We start from the raw sequence: 19168 nt of genomic DNA, 5'->3' as shown, positions 1-19168 counted from the left end.
TCATCCAAAGTTCCTGCCTAAAGTAGTGTCTGATTTTCATCTCAATCAGTCCATTGTCTTACCTGTGTTTTTTCCCAAGCCCCACTCTCACCCCGGAGAGGTGGCGCTCCACACTCTTGACTGCAAGAGAGCGTTGGCCTTTTACCTCCAACGCACTCAACCACACCGGAAAGTCCCACAATTGTTTTTGTCTTTCGACCCAAACCGGTTAGGTCACCCAGTTTCCAACTTGTTGGCCGATTGCATCTCCTTTTGCTATGCTCAGGCTGGTCTCGCGCTGCATGGTCGAGTAACGGGACACAAGGTCCGAGCGATGGCAGCCTCCGTAGCATTCCTCAGGTCCACACCTATTGAGGAAATCTGCAAGGCTGCCACGTGGTCTTCGGTTCATACCTTCACCTCCCACTACTGTCTGGACTCACTGTCCAGAAGCGATGGCCGGTTCGGCCGGTTTGGCTTAAATTGCCAACTTCCCTCCATCCCTTTTCAGTTAGCTTGGAGGTCACCCACATGTGAGAATATCATGCCTGCTTGTCCTGGGATAAAGCACAGTTACTTACCGTAACAGGTGTTATCCAGGGACAGCAGGCATATATTCTCACAACCCGCCCACCTCCCCGAGGTTGGCTTCTTTGCTAGTTAAGTGAACTGGAGACCACGAGGGGATGCGCCCCCTAGTGAAGCAGGAAGGCACGCATACGTGGAGCAGCAGAGCAAACTTAAATCTTCAATCAAGTTTGCTTGAAAATGCTTCTGCATCGGGGCTCCGTAGATGACGTCACCCACATGTGAGAATATATGCCTGCTGACCCTGGATAACACCTGTTACGGTAAGTAACTGTGCTATATTCAAGGTGTTGTATAGAAAGCTATTTATTACTGCAGCAGGGAAGGAGAAGAAAAGTTACTACTATTGCCCTCCCCTTCGTCTGCCCATGCACTTGCAGCACATCAGGCAGTGAAGAGAGGCTGTAAACTGCAATTGCTGGGCAATGGGGGAGAGATTAGAGCTACAGCTGTTAAAAGGAGAGGGAAAGAGAAAGGGAAGGGTGCACTCAGTTCCAGAAATTGCACCCGTAGCCTTTCTCCAGTGCCCATGTGTCCCCAGTAACTACAGTTTTAACCTGTCCCCAGAGTTGCCAGGTCTGCGGTTTTCTCGCATTCGAAAGCTGATTGCAGGAAAATTTAAGCAGTTACGGTTTGTGTTTTAGTTTTCGGCTGGTTTCGGCAATGCTGTTCCGACTGGCTCTCTGAATTTCAAGCCTCATGCTGGGGCTCCAATAGCTTCTCTTAAATCAAGCCTCATTCTGGGGTTCCAATAGCTTCTCTTGTTCTAGTCAAGCCTCATTCTGGTTCTCCAATAGCTTCTAACCTCACTCTGGCTACTCACCTACTTCCTTCTGATAGATTATCACTCCCTCTTGACGCCGTGATGATTGCAGCTTTCCACTCACCCAGAAGCTGCTTTTGGAAGTAAGAAAACAAGGAGTAAGATTAAACTGATTTATTACATTACATTACATTAGGGACTTCTATTCCGCCTATACCTTGCAGTTATCTGTTGCTAGCTGCTCTGCTTTCAATCCCGTATCCCTAGTGTCTGTTCTTTTGTTCCCTTTTGTATGCGAGTGGAGGGGGAGCAGTGCCGCTGGCCTCGTGGGAGGAGGGGGGGGGGGGGGGGAACGTATCAAGCGAGTTTCCATTGTTTCCTATAGGGAAACTCGCTTTGATATACGAGTATTTTTGGTTTACGAGCATGCTTCTGGAATGAATTATGGTCGTAAACCAAGGTTCCACTGTACTAAAAATAAATAAAATAATTCCTTTTAAGTACTTTCAGAAGTAGAATGCTTAACTGATCACTGGCCGCTAGTGTGACTTTCAGGCAGTCTGTTATTTAACTGTCACTTTTTTTCCCCTCTATTTTACTTCTTATAATAGTTCCACAATATTAGGGCCAATCCAATAAACTTGCATTGGAGCAGTGCACTGACATTTAGGGGCCCTAAACTGCGCTAGCGGTTTATAGCGCCGGGAGCCGCGCTGAATGCCCAGTGCTGCTCCCGACGCTCATAGGAACACTATGAGTGTCGGGAGCAGCATGCAGCATTCAGTGCAGCGCCCAGTGCTAAAAAACGATTGTTGTTTTTTAGTAAAAGGGGACCTTATTGGGATTAACTGCCTTTATGAAGGGATTCACACAAGGCAATGTACAGCATGTACAGTTTCACATGCAGTCTACAATTTTGTTAGTGTACAGCTTCCTAATGCAAGCCTAATACCAATCACAATGCTCTCCTTTTTCCATTAGTGGGGCCTTGCAAAAAAAAAAAAAAAAAAAGAGAGAGATAAAGTACTACCATCGGACATTCTGAGCAGCTTTCTACTATTGAACTCTGCTTGGACAAGCCAACCTAAAACCCTTATGCATGCAGCTCCTGGAGCACTCCAGCACTTGCCCAATTAAAACCACTCTATTCAACAAATTAGTTGCCTAAACAGACGACCCTCTCTCACTATGTTATTTCCCCACTGCAAACCCTAATTTAATCTCTCAGGTAACCCCAATTTCTCATGTATACTTTCCCCATGTAACACCATTTTCTTATGTAACATTTATATTCATGCTTTCTGTAATTTGCTGATTGCTCAGCCTTCTTTCATTGTGAACCGCCTAGAAGTCATTTGACTATGGCGGTATAGAAAAATAAAGTTTATAATTATTGGCAAATTTTGCCAATACTGTAATATATAAACAGAATACAGCATAATAAAGAAGTTGATTTATTATCACTATGATTGTAAGCTATTTATTTTGGGTTTCTTTGGTATCAAATTGGTTGGTCTATTTTTGGGCTGCTTTTGGCATCAATTGGGCTAGATAATTTTTCACCATCTGGCAACCCTGCCTCCCCCAAATTGCTCATTTACCCACTCGTAGCAGTCCTAGCCTAAAGCCTATTTTCAGCAGCTACTCCAGCAACGTCTCTGAACCTCTCAGAATCCTGTTTTCCCCCTCCACATAGAAGCCTCTCTCAATTCTTCTCTCACTCTCCCCCTCCCACCTAACAAAAGAGATCAGACTCTAAAATTTTAAATTGATCCCACTAACAGGGCTGCTGGAGAATCTCCTCACGAACAATGCTTCATGTTGGTTGCCTTTCCAGATGGACACCCCTCCCCCCAACTTCCTTCTCTCTTCCTCCCCCTCCAAGTTCTCTCTCCCTGCTCCCAGCACACATACACATCCCCATACCTTTCTCTTAACCAACCTCCCTCCCATCCTCTAGCACAGTGTTCTTCAACATTTCTACACCTTTGGACCGGTGGAAATAAAAGAATTATTTTATGGACCTGCACCAGTCTGCAGACCGTTGGTTGAAGAATACTGGGCTAAGTTGTGGGCCAGACCCCACCCATCTTCGCCCCAGACCCTGCCTCCATAATAGTACTAATTGTAACACCATTTTTTCCATTCATTTTTCATATATACACACAATATAATCTTATTAATGACACATAATGGTTAACCACAAAATTAAACTACACAAAGCACGCTGTACGTATGCTTCTCAACATTCATTCCTACCAGAACACAGATAACCCCTATGCAAATACGGGATCAAAAACTAAAAGTACTAATATATACAAACAAACCCTAAGATGCAAGACTCTACATGCAGTACAACCCCAGAGAAATAGAAACAAATGCATTTCTTCCTGAATAGTGCAAAATACAGACAGCAGATGTAAATTCTTAAAATTGACAATTCAATCACTAAATTCAAAAATAAAATCATTCCCTCTACCTTTGTTGTCTCCCTCCCTCCATGCTATGTCTTACCTTCTGGCCTGCTTCCATATGGCCGTTTTATGCCATCCCTGGTGTTTTCTTCGGGCCGTCTCCCTCTTCCTCACTACTGCAGTGCACAAAGCCACAGGCAGCAGTTCCTCGCGCTTCCCTTGCCTCATCTGGAAGCCTTCCCTCTGACATTACGACATCAGAGAGAAGGCTTCCAGTTCAGGCGCAGAACTCACTAGGAGCCGCTATCTGCAGCTTTGTGCACTGAGGCAGTGAGGAAGAGGGAGCTGGCCAGAAGATAAGCCGCATCTATTGCATCGTGGACCGGCGGCCTGATGCACATGTCTGATGCACGTGCCAGCCCTGTGGATCGGCAGGACATTTCTGCAGACCGCCGGTTGAAGAAACCTGCTCAAGCACATAGCCTTAGCTCTCTCCCAATCATCATAGCATGAACCCCCATTCCATTCGTGCTCTTGGATAGGGTTACCATATTTGTGAAGTAAAAAAAAGGACACATGACCCCACCCCACCCCTCCGGTCCAACACCCCACCTCCCACCTGTCCCACCCCATACTAGGGCTAGATGCACAGAACACAGTCGCTGTGCACAGATTACTAAACAGTGATCGATGTTAAAACAGCAGTCGTAATCCCATCTGATCACTCGCTTAGAAACCGGCTCTCACACATGCGCAGGGCCAGTTTGGGGAAGCCCGAACAGCTGAGCAACAGGGGAAGCCCCAAAGCTGCCTCCTGCCACTCAGCTGTTTGGGGCTTTTTTTCTCTCTCTTTTTTTTTTTAATGGCACAGATGTATGTGTTACACATGTACAATATCTGTACCAGTTATAAAAGAAAAGCGATCCGTGCCCCCCTCATCCTCCCTGGAACCAAAATAGATGCAGGAGGGATACCCACTCCTTCCTGCTGCTGCGAACCCCCTCCTACACAGAGCCAACTTCCCCCCCTCATAGTTTAATGAAATCGGCAAGAGGAATACCCACTCCCTCCTGCTGCCATGAACTCCTCCCCCCAGGACCCCCTGATCTGACCTCTCTCCTCCCTGAATTTATAAAATATTGGCAGGTGCTTTAAGCGTCTGAGCCAAACCAGGCCTTAGGCCCTCTGCCTCGGTGCATCCTGGGATACAGAGGGAAGAGCCTAAGGCAGTGGTTCCCAAACCCTGTCCTGGGGGACCCCCAGCCAGTCGGGTTTTCAAGATATCCCTAATAAATATGCATGAGAGAAATTTGCATATAATGGAAGATGAAAAAACAGGCAAACCTGTTGTTTTTTTCGGGTCAGCAAGCATTAGCAATCCGATTATGGCATGCAATGGTAGGCCATTGATCGGATGGCTTGTTTTAATATTAATGACCTCATTTGAATAGTAATGAGGTTGTTTGCATGCCAGAATCGGAGAATGTACAATCGCATGGAAAATCATTCAGTAAGCCGTTTTGAAAATCGGGGTGGCAAATTTGGTCGGTCGCTAAACTGGTTTAGTGATTATCGGTACATGAGTGCCACTGAAGGCAGAAGGAGCGAGTGCGGCTTGAGCAAGTAAGGTAGAGAGGGAATATGATCTGGGAGAAAGGGGGGGAAGGAGCTTAACATGGAAATAATCTGGAGAAGATTTTTCTTTTTATGTTTCTGTATGTGTTTTCTTTATTATATTACTCTCATACAAGTGATCAATTAGCATTCTTTTCTATCTCATTTTAGCATGTAAACCCCCTTGTTAATGTATTTTATTAAAGGTAGTATAATTAAATCTAATAAATCATAAACCTGAGATGGCCTTTACCCTTTCCACTTTCTGTCCAGAGCCAAGGAATCAAATGTTTGGGTGAGAGACTCTTGGATTATTTGGCATATAGACATGTTTAGTGCAGGCTGTTCCGTAATTTTACTTCATGAATTACAATAAATTTACTGTCTTCAGTGTGTGCTCGTCTTGGCTTGTATGAACAGCATATATTAATTCCCTGAGCATAACAATGGGTGTGTTTTAATACTTTTGATAAGTGCATACCAGATATCATTATACAAATCTAATGGACTTTCCTTGTTGAATCCTGATCTACAGAAAGACACCAACCCCCCCCCCCTAAAAACCCAAATAGATGAGTTTGGGTTCCAAAGGTGTGACTGAAGTAGGTGATTATAGCTGAGATTAAAGATCATCAAATATGGTGGGACTGAAAACATTTAAATGATTATACGGGTTCTGTATGATACTGATCAGCCTATTTAATGTAGTTAAGTATATATGAGAGAAATTAAATGTTCTGAACTATAATTGTTTTTGCCAATATGTATGTTTTTTTTATATTTTCTAGGAGGTCCACAATGCTAATTTCTTGGTTTCTTCATGCGTTTCTGTTGGTATTATATGCCCAAGCTCAAGGTGACGAATGGATTGATCCAACAGATATGCTTAATTATGATGCTGCTTCTGGAAAAATGCGACAGACTCCTACGGTATTTTATTTGTAAAAGACTTTTTAAAAAATAGCTTATGCTTTCCAAAAATTATCTAACTAGAATGTTTACCCATTCTTGAAATATAACCTCAATCTTCTAGGAGATAATTAATCGTAATCTGTAATGATTTAATCAAATCGCAATCTCTGTATCACAGCTCTCTATGAGTTTGTAACAATAAATTAATAAATATTAAATATTTGTAAAGTGCTCAGACCCTGTAACCAACTGTTTAGTGATAACACCAAACTGTGGCTATTGGGACCATCTGCCTTTACAGTCCCAATACCACCCACTCAATGTTGTAATCGATAAATAATATAAAATTACTTATCTCGGGTGGCTGGTAGAATGTGTTGTTGATAGCCACAGATGAAAGTAAAGTGCTAATGCTTAAACGTGCTGTAGTTAAAAACTGCTATCAAAGTCTCTGGCCCCCCAACTCGAGTTTCGCACTCTTCCTCAGGAGAGGTCACTGTTGATTCAAATGTACATATAAAAAATCCTAAATTAATACTCAATCCTAATTCACTATAACAGTTACCTCATTATTCTAATACTATTCTAAATTCATTACTTAAGTAAATTTCTAATACTACCAATTGCTAAATCACATACCTATTAATGGCTTTTTCCAACCCGGAAGGAAAAGAAATCTGAACTACTTGTGGAACGCTATCTAAAACTTCTCTCCTTATATTGCTTTCTGAAGAAGTCCCGGAAATGGTATCATTCCAAATACTGCAATACAAGTAGGAAATCAGCTGATGCAAACCGTAACTCATAACTGAAACCAATCGATTTCTACATTTAGTCCTTGTGGAGACAAGGTTTGCCTTTTAAAGATATACCTATGTTCCTTAATTAATAGAAACTTTGACAAATCTCCCGAATATTCCTTAGCATGGAACAGAACCTTATACCCGAGAGCGTCAATGAGATCTACCTCTTCCAACCAAGGGGGGAGTAACTCTGCTTCTGCGTATATTACTAAGATGTTCAATCAGGTGAACCTTGACCGATGTAATATTTACCACAAGGGCAGATTATACAATAAACTACCCCACTACACTCACAATTAGTACTTGTGGACAGAAAATACTGTTTGCCCCCTGAGAACGGGATCTCTTTCTTGATTCTTCTAAAACATATATTTAGGGCTCCTTTTACAAAGGCGTGCTAAGGCCTTAACACGCGGAATACCATGCACTAAAATGCCACGTGCGCTAGCTGCTACCGCCTCCTTTGAGCAGGCGGTAGATTTTTTGCTAATGTGTGCTAATCCAGCGCATGTGGTAAAACCCGTAGCGCACCTTCGTAAAAGGAGCTATTAGTTTTCGTTATTTATAACAATTTATATCTTCAGAATATTTCATTCAAAATCTGAGTTTGCTTATGTAATCTGTTCTGCATGGTTATGGATATGATTTATTAATCTCGTTCATTTCACAGGTCCAAGCAGTTTACAGAATATAATAAAGGTAAAATAAAATAAATATAAAAAAGAACTCCATTATTAGAAAGTATAGACCTAGCCCATATAAACAGCAAACATACTAAAAGAACTTTCACTCTTAAACCACCCCCCCCCCAAAAAAAAAAAAACAAGACAAGACTCCATTGTTGAACAGAATAAATCTAACCATGCAAACACCAGTTAAATCAAAAAGCATTCACTCCTAAATAAAATCATACAAATACCATTGAACTTTAAAATTTCACCAGACTGCTAACTGCAGATCTAGAACATTCAGAATATATGAGTAATATTGGATTGATTTTAAATCTCTGTAAAGATCTGTTCTGCTGCTGGTAATTTCTACTGTTATCTATATTTATATGATATACGAGGATTGAATGAAAGTATTGTCTTCACCTCTGTAGCATTTTGTTTAAATGAAGATATTGTTAGGAATAAAAAAATTTAAAATAATGCTTGAAACTTGCTCTTTTATTACATGTATTTGCTTTTTTACATAGTCACTACCTTTCACTACATCCAGTAGACTCTCAATGTTAACTGGAACTCAAACAACCAGAACTCTCAAGCAACCAGCAAAATAAATCTAAGAAATACTGTAATACTTTAAATAAAAATGAAAAATCAATTTTTGGCAGAAATTTACCCCCTCTTCTACAAAGCCCCCCATTAACAGCCCCGAAGCCCATAGAAATTTAAAGGGCTTTGGGGCTGTTGCTGTGCGGCAGCCACTAGCGTGGATTTGTAGAAGAGGGGTAAAGTGTAAACTTGGCACGCCACAATTGAGTATGCCCACGCTTTGCCTATCACATCAGGTAGTTTGTCTGGAACAGTTTATGGTATGGGGAATAGTATTAGGCCTATTTTTAATAGTAACTGTCAAGCAACCAGAAACTACATTTATTCGGCATCTATTAATCCCTTGGGTGCTGGTTAACTGAGAGTCTACTGTATTTCTTCCAACGATGGATATGTTTTTGAAAGGAGTTGTGAAGAAACTGACTATCTTGTCTCTTTTGCTAGTTGCTCACAGTCCTTTCAACATCTTCATTTGAGATGTCCCCTTAAATTTTGGAGAGAGATGGAAATCTCATAGCAATATGTTTGGGCTGTATGGAGGATGGATTAAGACTGCGAGACCCGTGTTTGCAATTGTCTCTGCAGTGTCTCGTACTACATGAGGCTTAGCATTGTCATGCTATAACAAAATGTCTTCCTTGTGCTTCTGAATGCTTCTCAACTGTTTGTTCAAAGTTTCCCGGTTGCAGTGTAACAATTTGAGTTGGTTGCACTAAGGTTCAAGGATATTCATGTAGATATCACCATTCATGTCCCATAAGACTGTAATCATGATTTTTCCTGCAGAAGGCTTTGTCTTTGTAGGTAAACCTTTATGATGATACTGTATGGCAGGGGTCGGCAACGCAGCTCTTCTCCTATGTGACTGCAGCTTTTCTCCCAAGTATAGATAGGCCTCCCAGACATACTGAAGTTCCTGGTGGTCCAGCACGGGTTTTCATGGCAGGAGCATGGCCCTCTGTCTTCTGCCTCCTCATGGCTGCCGTCTAAAATGGCTGCTGCGACCTTTTGCGGCAGGTTGGGGTACTGTAGGAAATGCTGTGAGTAGCCGTGAAAGATCATGGCAGCCATTTTAGAAGGCAGCTGCGAGGAGGCAGGAGCGAAAGGGCCACGCTCCTACCACAAAGACCCAAACTGGACCAATAGGTACCTCAGTAGGCCTGGAGGGGGGAACCTACCTATACATGATGAGTGGAGGGGGGTGGGGGCATTGTGGAGTTGAGCTGCCATGAGGGCCATGCTCCTGCCTTGAAGACCCCCCCCCACCTCTGCGTGTTAAAGCAGCTCCTGATTGGTAAAGCCTGACTTAGTGCAGGAAGAGGTGTTCGAAGCATACTGTGAGTGATTTCCTGCACTCGCCAGCGCTCCAGATGCTCTCTCCTGCTTCTCCCGTTGCCCTCTCCTTGTTGGCGGTTTGCGGTCAGAAAATACTGTGAATGACCGGGATCGTGAATGACTGGGGGAACACTGTACTGGAAAAGGCATCAAAGTTTTCTACATTCCTTGTTCCTGGGCATAGCCCTTCCTCCTTCGTTTTTCATTCTCCAAGTGCGTTGAAAAGATGTCTTCTGTTCAGCAATGGTAGCTGCTTATGTGAAAGTTTGGAAGACATTTCATTGCTGTTGCGAAAAGCAAGATGTGGAGCCTCTTAGAGCTCCACTCTTGGCACTAGAAGGGAAGATTAGGTTCTTACCTCAATAATCTTCTTTCTAGTAGAAGGGCATAGTAGTCTGGACATCCCACCCTGTCAGTTTACGAGTATGCTTGCTTCAGATCTCAGACATGCTGATCTGTTTTCAGATGCTTGTCTTTGAACAGCCAAGTAATAAGAAATTCACTTGTGGTTAAATTCGGTATGGCTATGTAAGAATGTAAACTACTACTCTAGGACAAAAATGGATAAGAACCTCTTTAGTGTAACACACAAATCAAAAATTACAGGTTCCACATGCAATTGGCTTAATATTTATCAAGAGGGAAAGACCTCAGAAGCCTGCACTAATTCAGATAAGTGCATTACATTTTCAATTTTTACCGATTAAAATGTGAAGTGTTGAATACACTATTGATAAGTTTTTTGTTAATCGGTCATATGAGAGGGTTTTGCGACCAATGATAGAGAACCTGTCCTGCTGAAGAAACCATTGCTGGAATTGATTATTCTGTGTATGGTGCAGGCTTCTGAGGTCTTTCCCTCTTGATAAATATTAAGCCAATTGCATGTGGAACCTGTAATTTTTGATTTGTATGTAAGAATGTAATCATGACTTTCAATAATGATGAAGTATATGAGAGCTGTCCAAATGTTGGTGCCGGTTGCACTCAGTTAAATGAGTGCAACCTTCCTTGTTTCTTTGTTGTATTTGCATTGTTAATTGTTCCAATTGTCAACTGCTTTGGTATGAGCAAAGGAGGAGGGGCGATGCGCAGGAACAAGGAAGAAGAGTGTAGAAAGCTTTGATGCCTTCTCCAGTATACTTTCGAGTTTGGGATATAAACCTACTGTCCAGACTACTATGCCTTTCTACTAGAAAAAGATTATTGTGTTGAGAATCTTATCTTCCCTTGCACAAATCTTTTGTTATCCAAGACTATCAATAATGCAACCCACAAGTTTCTTTTTTTTTTTAATTTAATTTTTTTATAATTTCTTTATTCATTTTTTCATATTACAAGTGTATCAGAAAAATACATATAATCTTATAAACACACACTTGATTTTCCTTCATGAATACTTTAAGTACAATATATCATATTTATATTCATATTTTTATAATGTTTTAGATAATATGTAAATCATTTAATATGTATGACAAATATAAATAAAATAAAAAAAGCTCCCCCAAGCCCTCCCTTCCTATTTCAGAAAATCTAACCTAATACTTCAAAATGCATTAATTAATTCATACATATTGTGAGGTAAATAAAATAATACCCACCCAGATCCCCACTTAACAAATCTCTTATTATGGGAAAATGTTATTAATCATTACAAAAATCTGCTAATGGTCTCCAGATCTTCAGAAATTTACCAAAGTAACCTTTTTGTGTTGCTATTGTGCGCTCCATTTTATATATATATATGGCATACCGAATTCCACCAAAAGTTATAACTTAATCTGTCATAATTTTTCCAGTTACATGTTATTTGTTGAATTGCTACTCCAGTTAATATGAATAAAAGTTTATTATTATGTGACGAAATTTGACTTTTTGCTGTCATTGTTGTACCAAATAAAATAGTATCATAAGTCAAGGCTACTGGATTATCCATCATCCTATTGATTTGAGGCCAAATTGATTTCCAAAATAATAATATATATGGACAATAGAATAAAAGATGGTCTAATGTCCCAGCCTCAAGATGACAGTGCCAACAAGTTTCTGTGAAATGCCAAATGCGTTAGCAGTTTCCCTTTTGAGTGATCCTCTGATTATCCTTAATGAGTTTATCAACCTTTCTCATGTGAGACTCTCCTGTGTTACAATACAGACTCTCATTGGTATCACGAGTTGTGCACTTTGTTTTTTTTACTGCACCAATTAGCCCTTCTCGGTCTATAATTTACATTTTTTGGCCCAGCAATGCAGAGTACTCCAACATCAATACAGTCATCACCATAAACAGCCTGCATGTAGCAGTGAATTTCAATTCAGAAACTCTATCACAGTACGTTCTTTAAATTGCACTGAGTACTCGCTGCATGCTTCCAATTCACAAGCAATAGCAAATTGGCATTTTCACACAGACAGTTCTCGCCAAATGAGTCAGATGAAGAGGTAGAAAGAAGTGAATACATGTAGTGCATCACTGCTGCCATCTATTGGTGAATAATGGAGGTGGAGGCACTACTATTCATTCAGCCCTTTTATGTGAACTCCAGACTAAATCTGCTACCATGTGTGACTTAATTTACTATAGGTAAATCATGACGAGGTGAACGTTAAGTCGTCGGAGGCCATCAGCCAAACCTCATGTCTTGCAGAAATAGAGGAGTGTCAAAGACAGCAAGAAAACCTACTTTTGAAGGTAAGTACAATAATATCTAAGCATAGCGTAGAAAGAGAGCTACTGCTTGTTGTGTTGTAGTAGTTTAACCTAGCTTAGGACTCCTTTTACTAAGGTGTGCTAGCGTTTTTAGCGCACGCACAAAATGACCGCACCCTAACGCACCTTAGTAAAAGGAGCCCTTAGTGCTTTTTCCAGCCTATAAACACCAAATGGTGCCCTGGGCTGGAGAAACTAGTTTTCACAGACATGCAAGCTAACCAGTTCAGGAAAACAATATAGCATTAGAAAAAGGCACATTGTCTGGTAAACAAGTTTATCTGATTACCAGCCAGATACCTGTAGATATGTTGCTTAGGTCAGCAGTAGCAATGACAGCCTGTGTCACAGATCTGTGAGTCCCTGAGGTTTACAACATTAAATCTGTATTTTTCAAGATACATTGTTCATCATAATGTAGTATTTATGTTTATTTAAGATTTGATATACCGCTCCTGCATTTTACTGACCTAAGCGGCTTACAATGTATCAAACTAAAATGAAATTAGGTATTTGAGAAAAACTACCCTATCTGTCTCGAAGGCTCATAATCTAGCTAAAGTACCTGATTAAAATAAAAATATGTGATACATTTCGAAGATCAAAAATCAAAGAAATAGAAATAATGAAAGAAGATAAAAAATTAGAAATAAAACAACTTTAAGAGATAGAAAAGTCTCTGAGGCGGCTTGATAGTAAGTTCAGTCTGCAAAACCAGGTCAACCGGCTGCCACCAAAGAAGCAGGACCAGGAACTATGCCAATGAAGACCACCATGACACCAGTCGCTGGACAGGCAAGGCCAGGTGCCGCCGTCAGCAGACCCGTGAAGTGAAGTGAAGTCTTGTGTTGTGTCCAACAACGCATCTGCAGGAGTGCAAGTCCGCCGAGGAGAGGGGGAGAGAGGGCAGGCCACAGGAGATCCTCCAGTGCCGGCATCAATCCACCTCTGGTGACTATGTCGGAGCCATGCTGCATTGCGCCGATGGCGTCCCCCTTCTGCTGCTAGACAAGAGCCCAGAAAGGGAAAGCTGATAGAATCCCCAGGAAGAGCAGCAGTCAGGAGAGATGAAAAAAACACAGCCCCCTCAGAACCCGGTGTGCTCCCTCCCAAGTGACCCAGCACCAGTGGACAGCCCCAGAGTGGCCCCTCCAGATTGCCGTGCCGAACCAGCCTTCAATTTATAACCCTACTTCCTACTGCTCACTACCCTAGCCAGCAGATTAACCATCCCCCTAACTGTATCCCCCACCCTGGCATCCTGTTTGTCTGTTTAGATTGTAAGCTCTTTTGAACAGGAACCGTCTCCTTTGTGACTGTACAGTGCTGCATACGTCTAGTAGCACTCTAGAAATAATCAATATTTTATTTATTTATTTATTCCATTTTCTATACCGTTCTCCCAAGAGAGCTCAGAACGGTTTACATGGGTTTATTCAGGTACTAGTATTGCTTCTGGGTTTTTTTTCTTTGTGCTGTGTTCTGCTGAATACAAAAAGAAAGTTGACCCTGATTCTTCCACAAAATGAAACGCAACCAAAAGCAAACAATTCTGGAGAGTTGATGTCCAAGATGAAAGCTTTATCCTCTATAATAAAACCCTAAGCGTGCATGCGCACTTAGGGTTTTGTGATCGCTGCCGCCATGCTGTGTTCCTCCGTGCCGAATTCCATTTTCGAACACGGAGGCAGGGAACACGCTGGAGACTTTCCCCTCCCACCTTCACCAACCGCTGCCGACGCCGCTGCTCCTCTTCAGAGCAGCCTGCTGAGGTTTGCGGCCGGCTGTAGCGAACCTCGCAGGCTACTCTGCATCTCAGTAGCACGTTCCTCTGACGTATGTGATGGGCTTCTAAAAGTTCTTGCTTTTGGATCCCGGTAGCAACCCTAATTTTTTTTAAAGAGGCCATTTAGAGAACTTCTCTATAGCCTTCCATTCAGATAGATGTAGCCTATTTTCTCAAAGGTATGTATGTATTGGCTGATTGCATCCTCCTCATACAGCCTGTCCAGATTGTAACTCAAATTTAGTTCTATGGTCTCTTCAGCATTCCCCATTTCATCCTTCAAGAAAATCTATCCTCAAACTTTTCACTTTTAAAGACAGTTTTCTTGATAAGGAGAATTTTGGACCTAACTGGTTTCACCTCATTCTCTGGCAACAGATTCCAGAGTTTGTTTACACATTGGGTGAAGAAATATTTTCTTTGGTTTGTTTTAAATTTACTACTTAGAAGCTTCATCACATGCTCCCTAGTCCCTATATTTTTAGAAAGCGTAAACAAGCGATTCACATCTACCTATTCCAGTTCACTCAGTATTACCCCATCCTTCCTTCCTTTCCTCTCCTTCCTCACCTATATACCTCTTCTTCCCCAGATCTTACTATCCTCATCCTGCACTCCCTTGTAACTGTATATATTCCTTTCTCTCCTTTCTTCATCCTTCCAAAGTATTTTAGATCAATGTAGTTTTGTTAGAATGTTTATTTCTTATTTTTCCTCTATCTCTATTTTTCACTTCTTTGTTATTCTCCAGGTACTTTAGTTAGATTATGAACCTTCGGGACAGTAAGGGAATTTCTAAGTACCTATCTTACTTTTTAATTTTAATTGTTACTGTTACTGGTTACTTTATCCTGGTTAATCTGACTCTGCATCTTCGCTGTAAATGTACAGTCTCTTCTCCTGTAAACCGCTCTGAACTGTTTTATGGTATTGCGGTATACAAAAATAAAGTTATTATTATTATTATTTTACGGACCTTTTAGAATATCTCCCCTGAGCTTAGCCACTTTAGCCTTTCCTCTTAGGGAAGTCGTCTCATCCTCATTATCATTTTCATCACACTCTTTTGTACCCTTTCTAATTTCAGTATATCTTTTTTGAGATGCAGTGACCAGAATTGCACTCAGTATCCAAAATGCATTCATACCATAGAGCGACACAAAGGCATTTATAATATTTTCATTTTCATTTTCGGTTTCCTTTCCTTTCCTGATTCCTAACAACTTGCCTTCTTATAGTAGCTGCCATTAGACAGAGGATTTCAATGTATCATTGATGACACCTAGATCCTTTTACTGGGTGGTGACTCCTAATGTGGAGTCTTGGATCACATAGCTATAGTTTGGATTCCATTTTCCTACATGCATCACTTTTTACACTTGTTTCAGATTTTAGCAGTTACTAGAATGACTGTTTGGATAGAAGGTGTTGTTTTGTTTTGTTTTCTTTCCACTATTACTATTTCCAGATTTTGGTGTTTCAATGCTGCACAATTTCTGTCAAGATTGACAGAGAAATCAATTATTTAAGAATCTTTGCTTTTGTAGGTTGAAGAATGTAACAAGAGGGAGCAAGCCAAACTTCAGGGAAGCAGCAGTAATCCTGTCTTGAAGCGGTATTTGAATAAGATTTTAATTGAAGCTGAAAAGCTTGGGCTTGTAAGTATAAAAATGATAAATGTTATGTGGACTTAACTACCTTACCCCCCCCCCTCTTTTTACAAAACTCTGGTGTGATTTTTGACACCAGCTGTGGTGGTAACAGCTCCAATACTCATAGAATTCATATGAGCGTGGGAACTGTTACCGCCGCAGCCAGCACTAAAAACCGCACTTTGGTTTTGTAAAAGGGGTTGGGGGGGTTATTGAATGTGGGGTTTTTTGTTTGTTTTTAAATCTTGGATTTGATTCACCATTAAATGTAACATTGGCAAATTCATTAACCTATAGGGAGGTTTTTTTTTTCATAAAAGTATGTGCTGAAGGACAGACGTTCCTAGGCATACATTCCTCGTCATGCATTTGTAAAAACTTAAGGGCCAATATTCACTTACTGTGTTAATGCAGGTTTGTGAGGTATGTACACTGATCTTTTCAGTAGTTCCATACTGGGTTGTTTTTGTTTTTTTTTGTTTTGTTTTTTAATTAAAACCAATGAATTAATTACCCAAAGCCCTTTGTAGTTTATCTTATAAAGGAATTCAGAAGGTCTGAGAAATTAGACAATTGAGCACATTCTTTATAGGAATGAGAAATATTTTCAGGCGAAATCTGTCCAAAAATATCTTCAGATAAATTGGCTATTATTCTAAAATTTACAAATACTGAAGTCACCATCTCAAATTTGAGAGGTTGGTAATAGCTGAAAGCTGTTCATTGTGTTAAATCTGGCTCCCAGTGGACAGGTGTCTACATGACATGAAAAGATTACTGTTGATACTGTTGGCAGACTTCACAGGGTGTACGGACAGGAAGACAGACCTATGCTCCACTCCACCTACCACATGGGCCCAGCACCTGTTTCCCTTCTCCCCACAATCCCCAGACCAGATCCAGCAACTGTCTCCCTTCCCTTCAACTCCAGTCGGTCCAGCAACCCCCTCCCTCCCTATCATGGGTCCAACAGTTCCCCCTTGCTTGTGATTGCGGCTACCAGCAAAAAACCAAAACCAAACCCAAACAAACCTGCAACTCTCCCATCGGCCCCTTTGCACCTCCCATGGCCGGCCTACCAGTTCCTTAGAAGCGTTCATAGGACGAGGAGGCAACGTTGTCGCATACAGCACTGAAGTTCACTGAACCTTCTTCCCGCCGAGTCCTCTTCCGGCGAAACTGAAAACCACCCTAGTTTCTATATATTAGCTTAATTCCATATAATCTTTAAACCTGAAGACATATATTCATCTTGTTTGGGTTCTGTAAATAGAGCTCTGTTACATTTTACTTACCTATAAGTGCTTTATAGCTCTTTAGGTAATAGTTGATAAGAAAACAATAAGCATATTTACACTTTCTTAGATAGGAAATGGGGATTACATCCATTCTTATTAATTTTTTTAAATATGTTTTCTGTTAGCCTGATGAGATCAACACAGAAGGCCATTACGATGCTGAAATTATCCTTACAAGACAGACTTTGTCAAAGTTCAGCAAGTTTCTTAATGATGAGGACTGGAAACCAGGTTCCTTGGACGATGCTCTAAGCGATGTCCTAATTAACTTCAAACTTCACGATTATGAAGCTTGGCAGTGGGAATTTGAAGACTACTTTGGCATTCAGCCATTCACCTTGTTCATGGTAAGCACAGGAAATAAGCCTCTACTACAGGATGGAAACAGTTCTGTTACACACCATTATGATTTTCAGAGCTAGATTGGCAGATGTATTTTGATTCAGCAATTATTTTGCATGTGTTTGACAATTAAACAAATTGAACCATAGCATCTCATTATTACGCAAACCAAATAATGCAGCTTGCATTTAACCTTGCAAGCGATGTCTTTTGTGGAACAATAGTATCAGTGTTGCACTGTTTCTTCCCAAGAACATAAATGCCGCTGCTGGATCAGACCAGTGGTCCATCATGCCAAGCAGTCCGCTCATGTGGTGACCCTTTGGTCAAAGATCAGCTCCCTAACTGAGACTAGCCCTACCAGCGTACGTCCTTGTTCAGCAGGAACTTGTCTAGCTTAGTCTTGAATCCCTGGAGGGTGTTTTCCCCTATGACAGACTCCGGGAGAGCGTTCCAGTTTTCCACCACACTCTGGGTGAAGAAGAACTTCCTTAAGTTTGTACGGAATCTATCCCATTTCAACTTTAAAAGAGTGCCCTCTCGTTCTCCCTACTTTGGAGAGGGTGAATAACCTGTCCTTATCTACTAAGTCTATCCCCTTCACTACCTTGAATGTTTCGATCATGTCCCCTCTCAATCTCCTCTGTTCGAGGGAGAAGAGGCCCAGTTTCTCTAATCTTTCGCTTTACGGCAGCTCCTCCAACCCCTTAACCATCTTAGTCACTCTTCTCTGGATCCTTTCGAGTAGTACTGTGTCTTTCTTCATGTATGGCGACCAGTGCTGTACTCAGTATTCCAGTTGAGGGCGCACCATGGCCCCGTACAGCAGCATGGTAATCTTCCCCGATCTGTTCGTTATCCCCTTCTTTATCATTCATAGCATTCTGTTCGCCCTTTTCGCTGCCGCCACACAGGAATACTCTGAGCTAGCAACATATGGCTCCAAGGGCCTCTTAATAGGGACTGGTGATTCCACTCACCCCTTCCCCAATAGCTCACATCTTAAAACTGCTACCTGAACATTTGAGGATCCCAAGGTTGGCCCACAATCGAACCCCTCTTGAAGAGAAAAGCTGTCTTGCTTTCAGGCTGTTTATTTGTCTTTTAGCAACTCCTCTAGATTTAGTTTGCTTCTTCAGGCGGGTCTTACACTGTTAACTCTTCCTTAGTTGAACGAAGTTTGTATTTTCTGCTCAAGGCATTGGGGCTTCTACCTTTTAAGTCTCCTAAGAGAGCAACATTGAAATACTTTACATTAAGATATTAGCCATCTCATTAGCTCAAGAGAATTTCTGAGTTGCAAGCCTTATTGTCCAGGGATCATTTCCTTCACTTTATAAAAACTGCAGTTCAATTATAATTCCTTTCTTTCTTCCTAAGGTAGTCTCTTCATTACATGTTTTTTTTGGGGGGGTTTGTTTTTTTCCCCAAAAGTTTATTGAGAAAATGCAAAAAGATACATAACCATGAACAAGGCAACCAACATCCCATACAATCACATCCCCCACCCCGCCAAAAGTCATACTGGGATTCTTCAGTACGAGACAAAACAGTCCAAAGCAAAACAAAAACCCCCATCCCATTTGTATGCAGAGAACCAACTAGAAACCACCAAAGTAGCTGTGTGAGACCACTAAGAGATCGATGACCATTTAATGTAAGGATGTCTCTTCATTCCATGTTAAGTCCTAA

The 19168-nt window shown here is 41.2% G+C and overlaps 1 protein-coding gene across 3 annotated transcripts in view; it reads left to right on the top strand.

Annotated features, from left to right (window-relative positions):
* Positions 1-19168, top strand: part of CLCC1 (chloride channel CLIC like 1) — a 59219-nt gene that overhangs the window by 5266 nt on the left and 34785 nt on the right. The window contains exons 1-5 of one of the 3 annotated variants that reach the window (XM_033916923.1): positions 1348-1473; positions 6147-6288; positions 12273-12380; positions 15732-15842; positions 17260-17481. In XM_033916923.1, coding sequence (XP_033772814.1) covers positions 1433-1473; positions 6147-6288; positions 12273-12380; positions 15732-15842; positions 17260-17481 — 624 coding nt within the window. In that variant the 5' untranslated portion in view covers positions 1348-1432. Of the gene's footprint in view, positions 1-1347; positions 1489-6146; positions 6289-12272; positions 12381-15731; positions 15843-17259; positions 17482-19168 lie in introns of those variants that run through there. The other 2 variants (XM_033916924.1, XM_033916926.1) reach the window with 2 other exon arrangements.

Source organism: Geotrypetes seraphini, chromosome 12, assembly GCF_902459505.1.
Source record: "Geotrypetes seraphini chromosome 12, aGeoSer1.1, whole genome shotgun sequence".
NCBI lineage: Eukaryota > Metazoa > Chordata > Amphibia > Gymnophiona > Dermophiidae > Geotrypetes > Geotrypetes seraphini.
Note: the sequence above shows the minus strand (reverse complement) of the source record. Positions and strands in the feature narration are given on the sequence as shown.